The sequence below is a fragment of the Amphichorda felina genome (genome assembly GCF_050947745.1).
Source record: "Amphichorda felina strain 45539 chromosome Unknown scaffold_2, whole genome shotgun sequence".
Lineage (NCBI taxonomy): Eukaryota > Fungi > Ascomycota > Sordariomycetes > Hypocreales > Bionectriaceae > Amphichorda > Amphichorda felina.
In genome coordinates, this window is record NW_028145048.1 from 685,662 (window position 1) to 698,126 (window position 12,465).

General features: G+C 56.5%; 3 protein-coding genes across 3 annotated transcripts; 2 read left to right on the forward strand and 1 right to left on the reverse strand.

Annotated features, from left to right (window-relative positions):
• Nucleotides 1–3,254: 3,254 nt before the first annotated feature.
• ACO1O0_001772 (uncharacterized protein) lies at nt 3,255–5,719 on the forward strand (the record flags this gene model as incomplete). Its single annotated transcript, XM_083191254.1, has 3 exons — nt 3,255–3,573; nt 3,632–3,796; nt 3,849–5,719. The coding sequence occupies 3 exons, from the start codon at nt 3,255–3,257 to the stop codon at nt 5,717–5,719; spliced, it is 2,355 nt and encodes a 784-aa protein (XP_083052468.1).
• Nucleotides 5,720–6,960: 1,241 nt separating this feature from the next.
• On the forward strand, nt 6,961–8,815 carry ACO1O0_001773 (uncharacterized protein; the record flags this gene model as incomplete). Its single annotated transcript, XM_083191255.1, has 4 exons — nt 6,961–7,304; nt 7,368–7,830; nt 7,890–8,026; nt 8,083–8,815. 4 exons carry the CDS (start codon nt 6,961–6,963, stop codon nt 8,813–8,815), a joined length of 1,677 nt encoding a protein of 558 aa, XP_083052469.1.
• A 237-nt stretch (nt 8,816–9,052) lies between these two features.
• ACO1O0_001774 (uncharacterized protein) lies at nt 9,053–12,122 on the reverse strand (the record flags this gene model as incomplete). Its single annotated transcript, XM_083191256.1, has 9 exons — nt 9,053–9,268; nt 9,327–9,412; nt 9,497–9,776; nt 9,851–9,934; nt 10,024–10,343; nt 10,421–10,847; nt 10,920–10,976; nt 11,036–11,971; nt 12,018–12,122. 9 exons carry the CDS (start codon nt 12,120–12,122, stop codon nt 9,053–9,055), a joined length of 2,511 nt encoding a protein of 836 aa, XP_083052470.1.
• Nucleotides 12,123–12,465: the final 343 nt, after the last annotated feature.

Below are 12,465 nucleotides of genomic sequence, written 5' to 3' on the forward strand. Positions count from 1 at the left end.
CAGATTTAGTTGCAACTCCAACCTTTGGCTGGTGGTGACAGACTCTCATTGCCGCATTCGTTTGACATGGCGACCGTTGGCCAATCGCGTGTAATGAGATCCCGCAGTCAACCCTCCACACCCCATCCTCACCCACGACTAATCAAAATACCGGGTTCTTAGCCTCGTATAAATAAATAGTACGAGATCCTTCTGAATGAGCTCGCTATTTATATGCTACTATATATCCAACTTGGGATGGCTGCAGCTCTGAGAAGAGTTGTTAACAACAGAGGCATGCACAACACGAGTTACCCGGGACACAGGCAATGGTAACGTGAACCGTGCTAGAATGATGGCTCCGTGATGCTGTTAATTCATACGGAAAGTACCCTTGAAAGGCGGATGAGAAGTAAATATTTATTATTTTACTCGCTTCAAATTGAACCGCCTCATTTATTCAATCCTAAATGACCCCGTCTCTGGTTGGTCGCCGGGATCTTCACAGGATGGGAAAACAGGAAACAGACATGTGCGCACAGACAAGCAGAAGTAACCTGATTTAACTCCCGGAATGTGTCACATCAGCAAGCCTTGAACAAAATAACAGATTGGCCCTTGAAGTTTAAGTCTCTCAAAATCAGACGGCAGTAGTGCCCGAAAGGGGAGTGACTGTCAGGTGCTTTAAGACACCGGCAACCTTCTCCCTACCCTACTAGACAATACTACTACTGTACCCAAGTAGGTTTGAATTTCAATGCAGGACCTCTGCCCTGCCCTGAATAAAGTTGGGGTTTTATGTCCAGCAATTTCTCTCCTTTACCTCTGTTGGAAGATAGGAGAGGTATGCGTCTTAGAGGCATGGACGTTTCTGAGATTGGAATAACCATACTTGCGCACGTTGACGGCAAAGGCAACTCCTTGCCTCGCCCGACATCGCTTAAATCTCTGCTTGAGGACTTTACTCTTCGTGCTCATTGCATTAGAGTTTCCGGAAGATACCCAGCGCGTGATGAGCGGTTTTGGGGAAAGCTTCCGTGGTCGATGCTGTGGATATGGAAGATGCAATTATTTAGGCGGTAAATCCATCTCTCAAAGGTAACGAAATCCTCGAGCTAAAAGCCTAACTTATGTCTTGTTGGGTTCGATCTGGGGTTCGAACTACGCTTTCTATCTTCCTTATACCCCCGGTTCTTACAATCCTTCTCATCCTGGGTAGATCTCCAAGAGCTCGTCAAGGAGATCACCAGCCTGAATTACTCGAGACAGCCGAGCATGCGCGATCCATTGCTTGCTTTCGGCTTTAAACATAAGCCCCAGATATTAAGAGGCCCTAAGATTAGGCATTGCAACGATAGTATACGGATTATTGATATTCTCCTCAATCTGCTTATGTACGACCCCACCTTACAGACCCCGCAAGAGCGACGTCGTGGTCGGTATACAGGTTATACTTTTCACTGTAAGAGTATTTAAGATGATCGATTCTTCGAAGGTAGACCGAAGCTTTAGGAGTCCTATACTTTCATGGCTCGGGTATATTCCTTAAACGGCCACGCTCGACCTGTGTTATCAGAGAGGAGGTTATATAATACGTTCAGTCTATATAACCTAGTTGCTGTCGGGGGTCGGGATCTTTGTACGAAACCTCCGCATGACCGAGGCTGGGTTTGTCTAGCTAGCCTCGATGAGCTTGGTAGATCCGTGGCTGGTGTCAACGGGCGTCGTTGCGATACTGGAATTTGGGGGGGGGGTTTGGGAAGTCACATCTTTCTACGATCGGTCTCTAACGCCTGCGAGAACCGCAGCGGAGCTGAGAGAATGACTCAAGATTCAGTTGACGGCCAGAAAGGACCAGAAAATACTATCAGGGAAGAAAAAGCGAGAAGAGGAGGTCGATCTAATTGAAATACTGGCAAGCAGCTGGGATTTAAGGGATTTAAGCGAGGAGGACTATTGGCTGCAGTAAAATAATACGACTTGAGAGGGCAAGAAGAATACAGTTGGGCCAAACTTAATGTCATGCTCAAGCATATAGTTAGTTACCCGCAACTTCGACCTATCGGATCTAGCCACCTGCTCCTCATGGCTTTGTCTCCTCCAATTCTTTGACTTACTTGACGCTAGTGCTGTAGTGGAATTACCGAAATAGCACACAAATCATCGCCCATAGGGGTCGCCTCAAGCTTCACGGCCGTATGGTCGAGAGGGACAGGTCGGAGGCCAACAGCCCATGACTTCACTACAGTCTGGAATCTCTGGTGCTAGTAGAGCTTCGTGAATAAAGTTGCAGACGGATGGAGAGTTTCTGCTGCCCATGATTGTCAACGCAGCAGGTTGGTACAAAAAGGGGGGGTTGTCCTGTTTATCCATTGAAACACCTAAGGGTATTCCTTGGAAACTTGGTTATAAGTACGCTGACGTTATGTAATAAAATACGCAGATGCTGAGGAATGTTTGGGACGAAATGTTTTGGATTAATGTTTGTCCAAGATAATGATGATGATGCTTAGAGTCGGCGCCAAAAACAAAGACTGCGACCATATCAAGCCACTGTGTGGCTTGGTGTGGCTTCTTGGCTTCTGTCAGTACCGTCGTGGCGTTGGCATTAACTGGAGCCTTTGCCAGGGGGAGGCAGCAGGGGCGGGTTCAGCCGTGGATCAACCGAAGTTTAGCGGAACTCCAGGGCTTGGCATGGAAGCTTCAGGCACATCTGGGATAGTGGGACGGGCTCATCTTGCGGGGTTCTAGCAGGCTCGCGAGAGGGAAATCAAAAAAATTGTGACGCAGCCCCGATTTTTCTGCCCGTCACCCATCACCGCCCGCGACTTGTGTATGTTGTGTGTGCAACTGTGCATCACGGACGGTCACCAGCAGCCAGCTAGGTGGTCTCCCACAAGCATCCGCATTGACTGACCTATAGGGCTGCGTCGCACGCCAGGTGGCTGGATCATTTCTTCGGAGACCCTCATTTTCGTCATTTTGCCTCCCAGCACGTCGTGGGTGGCTTGAACTTACCTGGTCGCCAGGGTTGATTACTCGCTTCGCTTCTTTTCCTGTGCGCGTTGCCCTGCACCGCACTGGCCCGAGAGAATTACAACGGGAACCTATGAGTCTTGAAAACAACTATCAGAGTCGCTCGTCAAGATCCGGCGCAGGCTTTCCAGATTCCTCCTTCTTTCGTTGCCGATCTCCGGATCTTGATCGGACTCAACACCTTGCGATCTCCCCACGCCCGCCAACTTCCAGCGTCGTTCTCGATCAACCCATCCGCGATGGCACCGCCCAACAACACGGCAAAGGCCCAAAAGGGTGCCTCCGGCAAGAAATCAACCAGGCCTATGGTGCCCGCCATCCCACTTCCTCATGTCAAACGCCAGGCTGCTGCCGCCGCCAAGGTTGCCGCCAGCTCGAGACCCGCGAGCTTGCCGGGGTCGGAGCCCAAATCTGGGGATGGGCTCGAAGGTGTGAAGGCTAAGGGGAGCTCTCCAGCAGTGAGCACCGTCACCGCTGCTGCGGCAAACGATTCGGCCGATGGCCAAACGGCCACTTCTTCCACTCCATCTACCGCAGCACCTAATGGCCACTCGCGAGGTATGTTGCCAGTCTCTCACAAGCTGTCCAAGTCCTTTTCTTACACCCTTTTGCCTAGATGAAGACCATGACCCGAAGCCTGAAGATGCTCAGCAATCTCGACCTGCCTCCGAAGCCGATGTGCCCGATGATAGCAAGCTCGACGACAAAACCCCCCGCCCGCCGTTCATGGGCAAGCTGCCGAACGGGATTGCGCAGTTGAACCCGCCAAAGGCCAACCGCGGTGAGTTGCTCCCCATTGCAGCCTGTTTGAATGCAAGCTGATTTCTCTAAAGAATTTGCTCCTGGAGACAAGCCCGCCCCCTCTGAGTTCGGCCCCGCCGTCTCTGCGAATCGACACCATATCCCCCCTCCTTTCCCCCCGCCTGTCGACAAGTTAGTGAGCCCTACTAGCAATGGCGACGCTGCCAGAGCTTCCCGACCACCCGTTGTGAACGGACATGCTCAAGTTCAGAACTCGCGGCCGAGTCACGGTGGAATCCATTTCGGCGCCTTCTCTGGTTCTAGCGGTTCCTCGCCCGCGCCTCCTCTATCCGGAGGCATCGCGCCCCCTCCTGGCATGTCTGCGCCCGATACTCGACAGCCTTACTTGTCTCATCCTAGCGGCGCATTCCCCCCCGGAATGCCATCTGGCATGGACATCATGGGGGCAGCAACCTTTGATGCGTACGGTAGACCGAACATGAGCTATCCTCCCATGGACCCCTACCACCAATATGGCAGCAATTTCCCACCATCGACACCCCAAAGCTTCCAGGACTCTCCATCATCTGTACATCCAGATGATAGCGGCCCGTATCGTCACTTCGCCGGAACTACCCCAGTCCACGGCCCTCCTGGGTTTGGGGATGACGCCGCTTCGCAGAACCACCCAGCCAACATTCCCAGAAACGCGCCGTTTCCAGCAATGGGATCCCAGGGACCTCCAACATCCATGATGCCCCCAGATGATGACGCCAGCGGCTTGGTCGAACACTTCCAGCAGCAGTTTGGCTCAAGCGACTTCGCCGACTGCTCTCTGGAGCTTCGCTCTCGGGATCATCGCATTGCCCCACTAAAGATCCCAGGCCATCGTATTGTCCTGTCCCGCAGTTCTGTTCTTGACAAACTGATCCGGAACAATGTCCAGCAGTCGACTCCGCAACCGCTGGTCCTGGAGACCGAAGATGGATGGGTCCGCCCTGACACCTTTTACATGGCCTGCCAGCGGCTGTACGGGCTTCCCCTCCTTCACCCCCTGCCTCCCCGCCACTCGGTGGACGGCGACAATGTGGCCGCTGCTGGGTCTGCGATTGATCGGTTCCACTTTGCACTGTCCTACGCCGCCGCGGGTCACCTCATCGGCTGGGGGCCTGTTGTCCGCAGGGGCTGCCAGATTGCCGCGCAGCTCCTGGATCTCGACACGATTGAGCTGGCCATGAGCTTTGCTCTAACTCAGTACAAGGATAATGCCTCTCACGAGGAATTTAAATATGGAGATGGTTCCCGGATTATCCTGGACGCAGTTCTGGACTTCATTGTGGCTAGGATGCCATCGACTTTCCAACTGGACACTTCGGTCACCGAGATGCACGGGTACGCTCGACTGCCGTATGACATACCCTCACCCGCTAGATCAGCCGACACGAACCCAGCGTCGCCGGTCGTCGTTCGTGGCCCACAGTCTGGAGGCCACTTCAGCAAGGGATCTCGTGGCCAAAGCCACCCACTCATCCAGTTTGGCGATCTATCTCTGGGCAATGGAGGCACTGGTGAGCCATCGGATACTCCACAAGGGCCCCAGCCAGCAACTAGTCTTTTCCAGGTGGTTCTTTCGCGGGTTCTCCTCAACATGCCGTTCGGACACCTGAAGATGCTGGTCGACTCGGGGCCTCGCAATTTGCTCCCAGTCGTGCAGGAAACTGTACAGGAGCGCGATGCACGACGCGCCCGTGCCCTCGCAGTTCTAAACAGCGGGAGGATTCCCGTATCGGGTGTAGATCGTTCGAGCCTCCGAGGCCTCGAGCCGCCCCAGTCGAACCCATGGGCGGTTCTCGGATGGCAGGAGGGGATTACCTTCTCTAGCAACGCCGATGGCCCGACCCTGGGACGTCAGTGGATTCCGTTGAAGGAAGACAACCAGGGCTCGGTCGCAGAGTATCCATGATAGGGCCTACTACGGATATGATGATCCATCATTTTTTTTTGGAGGAGCGTTATGGGCTTCAACTAGACCCAGAGCCCAGAATTTCCCTACAACGGGATGGCAATATTGGATCCGTCGCAAGGGACGGGCGCTCGGTCTGCGTGGTGGAAACCCATGACATATGACATTTTGCGAATGTTGTGCGATTCAGAGCCTTTATTCAGTCCTTTACAGATTCAGTCGAGGTTCCGATGGGGAACACGATGACACTGGGTCCAGATGGTATGTTATTAGTCCAAAGAGGCACGGGAATTTTAATGGCAACGCCGACACGAAAATGTTACTCAGCAAGAGATGACAGTTGCGAGTTGACGAGAAGATGGAGATTAATGGGGGATCTAAGCAAACCCTCCGGCAAGATGCCGCCCTAGTGGAGGGCTGGGGAGGAAAATTGGCTCGAGTAGTTTGGATGAGTGGTGGGCAGTTGAGCGAGCACAAGAAGGGCCGGCGAGGACTATGCGGGCACTGGTTGGTAGAGGGACCTAGATTTTGGGACGTTCGAATGATGACAGACAAGTACGGATAGTAAGTAGTAATATCCAACTGATGGGCGCATGGCTGTTGATCCATTATGTGTAATGCGTGCACAAGGGGATGGTGTAGAGGAAATTTGCAGCCTCGGCGTTGAAGAGATGACGGTATGCCCATTTCCGGTGCTGTTCCGCGGGGTCAAGACTCCCATTTGACAGGAAGAGTCTATAACGAGTAAGTCACCCGATAAGGGCTTATGCGGGCAAGAAATGAGGAACAATGCGACGGAATCGATGACAAAAGACTCGGAGGGCCAAGTTGAAGGAGTGGGGAACCCTGCAAAATGAGGAGCCCCACTGGAGCAACCCCCAGATGAGCACGGACAGAGCCGAGGCTTTCTTGGATTCCCAAGTTTCTTGTGATTTCACGTTACTTTATCATCATCCAACGCCATCCTCTCTCGTCGAGCCCTCACACGCGGTGCCACCGTCTAGACCGTGTCGGTTCGAGCGACAGAGAGCAGTTGGGACCACGGGCAATCGGTAACCTGTCACGACCGCCGCGCTCTGTTTGGATGCAGTCCTCCACTGGAATTTGGGATCCACGTGCGCGTCATCCATCGAAGCTCCCTTGAGCTCACCGGCGAAGAATCCGACGGACCACCGCGACACGATCCGAATTAGACCCCTTCTCACCTACGAACTGTCACATTGACAGCCACGACATCCGCCATGTCGTCCGCCACAGCACCACAAGAGCCGCCGTCCTCGTCGTCGTCGTCGGCTGCCCCCTCCTCCAAGGCGACTGCGACCACCGACCCCGTCCTGCGCAACGCGCTCCGCTACACCGTCTCGGCCGAGGAGTATGCCGCGCTACACAAGTACATCCTCTCCCGCTCGCGCACACTACGCCGCGCCGCCCCGAGCCCGGCCAGCGTGGACAAGGCCCTGCGGCCCAAGAAGGGCAAGGACGACTACAATGCCAAGGCCGTACGCCATGCGCTGCGCGTCTTTGCCGTGACCTGGATGGGGATGAAGGGATGGGAGGTTGTGGAGAGGCGGGTGAAGAACAAAGAGTAAGTACTCTCCTCTGTCTGGCCATAGCTCTGGGCTGGACCAGTGCTAACGCTGTGCACAAGGGCGACGACCGGCGCACAGAGGGTGCCCTTTTACAAGTCGGCCGCACTGAGGCTATCCCTGTCCCTCTCGAGCATTCTACTCCTTTACAGGCTGCTGTTCCGCTTCCTCACCAGGCTGCGCGGCCATCTGCTCAACCCACAGGTCGAGCCCTTCCGGCTGCGCAACCCGCGCAGCGCCGCCACACTCACATCGCCCTACGCTCCAGCAGTGGGCGCCTCGCTAGCGGGCCTCGCCCTGGGCGTGTACCCGTCGCAGCAGCTGCGCGTCACCATTGCCATCTACGCCATGTTCCGCGCCCTCGAGTTCGGGTGGAACGTGTGCGAGGGCGACGGCCTGATCTGGGGCTTCAAGAATGGGCGCAAGAGGGAGCGCCCGTGGTGGTTCGGCAGCTGGATGCTGCAGCCCTTTGCGTTTGGGCAGCTCCTCCACGCGGTTGTCTTTGACCGCGAGTGCTTCCCCAAGGTGCGTTCCAAGACCCATTGCGCCAGCGAGAGGCCGTTCTGATGCTAACCGGTGCCCAGCCCTATGGAGACTTCATCTTTAAGCACTCGGGGGCGTATCTGCAATCGCGCCCACAGGACTGGCCGGCGCACCTAAGGTGGCCTGGCACCTACCAGATTGTTGACAATCTGGCCGAGATGGCCAAGCTTAACTGGCCGTGAGTACGAAAACTCCTTGAAGTGCGTCAACTAGCTGACCTTTTCTTCTTATCAGGGCGTACATCTCGCCAACACTCTTCCCCAAGAAGGAAAACGTCCTCCCGCCCTCACTCACAGGAGTCTCGCCCCTAACCTCGCGAGCACACCCGCTCATCACGTCCCTCTCCTGCGCCACCCTCCACCCGTCCGACCCATCCTGCCTACGGAACTACCTGACCTTCTGGATCGACTCCTTCCCGCCACTGGCCCGCTTCTTCCTCCTCTTCTACTCGGCCCTCACGGTCCTCCCGCGCTTCAAGGCGCTGTACCACGCCCCCGTCGCCACCATCCACCGCGTCCTCGCCAACTCGCTGCGCATGTCCACCTTTGTCACGGGCGCCATCTCCACCGCCTGGGCCTCCATGTGCTTCTTCCAGAACTTCCTGCCCCGCCACGTGCTCGCCACGCAGCGCTTCTTCCTGGGCGGCTTCTTCGCGGGCCTGTGGGCGTGGGTCGAGCGGCGCCACGGCCGCGGGGTCTTCCTGTACAGCGCGCGCGCCAGCGTCGACAGCCTCTGGAAGGTCGGCGTCAAGCGCCGCTGGTGGAAGGCCATGCGCGGCGGCGACGTGTGGGTGTTCGTCCTGGCGCTCATGGTCACGGGCGTCGTGTACGAGCGCGACGCGCGGGCCATCCGCGAGGGCCAGTGGCGCAAGGGCGTCAGCTGGGTGAGGGGCCAGGGGTGGCGCGACTGGAGCATCGACGAGGATGTGGACGAGGCGGAGGGGGCTGACAAGGATAAGGAGGAGTGAATTTGTTGTTTGTTGCTGTTGTTGTGTTTTTGTATGATCTAGATATGGCGCTTTGGCTTGCGATGAATATCCTGCGATGAATATCCTGCGATGAATGAACATAACATATGTATTCCCCTACACTCGCCGACTCTATGAATGTGACCTAGACCTATATCGTAATGCTGTGATCGACTCCATGCAATGCTATCCGGCGCCAAAAATAAAAACACTCATGTAACAGATCCCAGACCTTGACTACGGCGCCGGCACCGCATCCGAGTTCCACCAGGGATAGAAGCGCCCCCCCTCGGGCAGCACCCTCAGGCGGCACGACCCGGCCTCGCAGCCCTGGGCGGCGACCGTGTTCCCCCACCAGATGGGGATGGCGCCCGTCCACTGGACCGAGAAGAACTGGAGGAGGGCCGAGAGGGCGATGCCGGCGGAGAAGGCGGCCGAGAGGACAAAGTTATACTGAGGAGGGTTCTGTTAGTGACGACTTTTGTAAAGGAGGGAGAAGGGGGGTGTGTACCTTGGACCAGAAGCTGAGGTAGCGACTGCGGATGTAGTGCCATGAGAACCAGGCTACGGGGACGGCAGGCCACACGTATGAAAAGTCTACCGGCGTCAGCAACATGTATTCCACCCACACGCTCTTCATGGCAGAAGGGGGTCAGGTCAGGGGATAGGTAGACAGCTTACTGTAGACACTCCAGTAGTTGCCGCTGTAGAGAGCAGCGACGAGGTGGATCTGGCGCAGGAAGGCCGCCCTGGGGAAGAGCCGCCTGAGCCACCAGAAGAGGAGGACGACGGCGCATCCGGCAGGGAAGCCCAGGAGGAGCCACTGGTAGGGGGCGCCGGCACCAAAAGTCTTGCGAGGGCCGATGGTGCCCCACATGACGGAGGAGGTGAAGAAGGTGTGTACGCCGGGGCAGGAGAAGTTGCCTGTGGCGGCGTCGGTGCAGACGTTGTCGATGCTCATCTGGGGTGGTTGGGTGTGTGAGTGTTTGGTTCATGATGTTGTAGTTGGGGGAGAGGGGAGGGCTGTGTGCTAACCTGGAAGACCATGATGCCGGTGCTCACAATGGTCGAGACTAACGTGCCAATGATCTGGGCCCAGAAGGTGACACGAGGGGGAATCTAGCAGTACTACATTAGTACCATCGACGTGACCATGGTCTCCCGGGGGGGGGGAGGGAAAAAGGGGGTGGGGGGAGCATCTGTCCCACCTTCAGGTAGTGCGCCACCTTGAGGTCGTTGCTGAAGGCGAGGGCCCTGTAGCACGTCACGAAGCCGTAGCACTTGAAGAAGTTGAGGGCCAGGGCGTTGCCCTCGGCGATGAGCCCGCCAAAGAACTCGGCGAGGATGTTGAGCGAGATGGGGACGCCCGTCATGGCCGTCACGATGCCCGCTGGCACGATGAAGACGATGCACAGGGCGATGCCGTAGAAGGGCACCGCGGGAGATGTGTATGTCGGCCAGGCGGCCAGACCGGCGCAGCCGAGGGCTGTGGATGCCGCGAGGATGGTCATGTACCACCACTCGGGGGCTGTCAGGGAGTCGGTCAGCTTTAATTCACGGGTACCCAGGGGTGTCAGGGGTAGGAATATCGGTGGACGGACGTACCCTCTTTATATGCCGCCATCAGGCGGGCATGGACATCGGTAAACTGCTGGGCATCATCACCCCTTTCCCGGCCAAAGCCAAGGCTCTTCCACAAACCCTTGAAGCCAAGCGCCACCTCGTAGCGGTGGTATAGGATGACGTGGGTGAGCACGGCTGAGTAGACGGCGAAGCCGAAGAAGTAGACGACAATCACGTTCGGGGGCAGGTAGGGGAACGAGTACTGCATGAACTTGTCGTGGTCGTAGAGCCCGCGGGCGTCGACGGTCTGGGAGACGTCGTAGAGATGACCGAAGTGGTCGTAGGCCTGGCTGCTGAAGACGGGTAGGTAGCTGGTCTGCCAGGCGTTGGAGTACCAGAGGGCCAGGATGACGAGGCCGCCGCAGAACATGCCGGCTGCGATGCTGAAGATGACGAAGGAGGGATACATCTAGGGGGGAGTGGTCAGTTCCATGTTATCTGCTATCTCATGCCGGGTGGAGTTGTGGGAACATGAACCTACCAGAGGATCGTACATGGAGACAATATTCCAGTCAAATGTCGACAGCGGGTTGAGGAGCTAAATGGTTTCGATGTCAACCAAATAGCCACAGAGACCAAACAAGCAACAAAACTCACCCCCAAGCCATTCCTCATGCCGGTCAGGACATTCAGTTCGCGGTTCCAGGGGCGGATCCAGCACATCCAGGCAAAAGTGGACAGCGCGGTAAAGGCGTAGTTGGGGATCCAGAAGTAGACAAACATGAGCCCAAAGGCGAGGAAGAAGAAGCGGTAGCGCGACATGGACCAGATCCTGCCTAGGGGGCCCGGGACGGACTGGTTGTCCTCGTCGTGCAGGGCCCTGTTGAGGGCAATGGCGACGAGGGAGGCGGGCCAGACGCAGTAGGAAGGGTAGACGAGAAAGCGGCGAGCGACCCCAGCCATACCGTAGCCTATGAAGCTGGTGGCGAGGTTGTTCACGAGCATGTAGCCAAAGTTGCGGGCGTGGGGCTGGTTGAAGTAGAAGGGGAGGTACTGGACCCAGAAGATCTGGTTGCTGTAGGGCATGGCAACCGACATGCCTGATATGATGGCAATGAGCATGTGCTCCTTCTTGTTGAAGCGGCCTGGGTTGAGCTCGACGCGGTGGCCAGATGGAGGGATAGTAAGATACACGCCTCGGGGTATCCAGCGCTCCCATCCCTTGGCCAGAGGGAAGGCCAGCAGCTGCGAGACGTCGGTCATGAGGAGGATGGAGGGCATGCGGATGCTGAAGAGCTGGTTCACGATGGCCATGACCACCACGAAAAGCATCCCGATGGTCCAGGCGCGCACCGTTGATACGGGCATGGCTGGGTCGTCGTGGTTATCGACGACGGCCCGGACCTCGGCGTAGGGGCTGTTGTGGAGAATCAGGGCTGCCTCGAGCTTCATCTCCTTGATCATCTTGTCGTGCTCAGGCTTTTCCGGGTTGGCCATGATGTCGTCGTTGGCCAGGAACGCCTTGATGACCTGCAGGGAGCTGAAGGGGAAGTTCTGATCGCCCTCGTGGATCCGCACCACATGCTTCATCATCTGGTCTTGTTAGTAGGGGGAGATGATAGCCTCATAACCGACTCACCGAGCGGACTTTGTCGAGGGACAGCGTGCTGGCAATCTCCTTGGCCTCGAGAATATCGTCTGCAGTGGCATCGAGGTGTCTGGTCAACTGATCATCAGCCACCATGTTGTGATATATATGCAAACACAGTTGAACTCTCACCCCCCAAGCTCCTTGGCCGTGGTGCTCTCATAGCCGGTATCCTAAGCGACGTGGTCAGCCATTGTCTACATGTACCCAAGTCTAGGGGAGGGTATGAAGTACCACCGGCGAGCTCCCCCGTGTCTCCGTGCCCGTCTTCTCGCTCATGGCTGCAGAGCTACCACGGCTGCTATAGACAGGGCCACTGTTTGGAACTCGGATGATAGTTGAAAGAACAAAAGACGGATCGTGTAAGGCTGAGGGAAGCCCGGGAGCTTAACTTTATCGGCCCGCGTGCTTACGTGCGGGTAACCGGGTTTGACTCTTG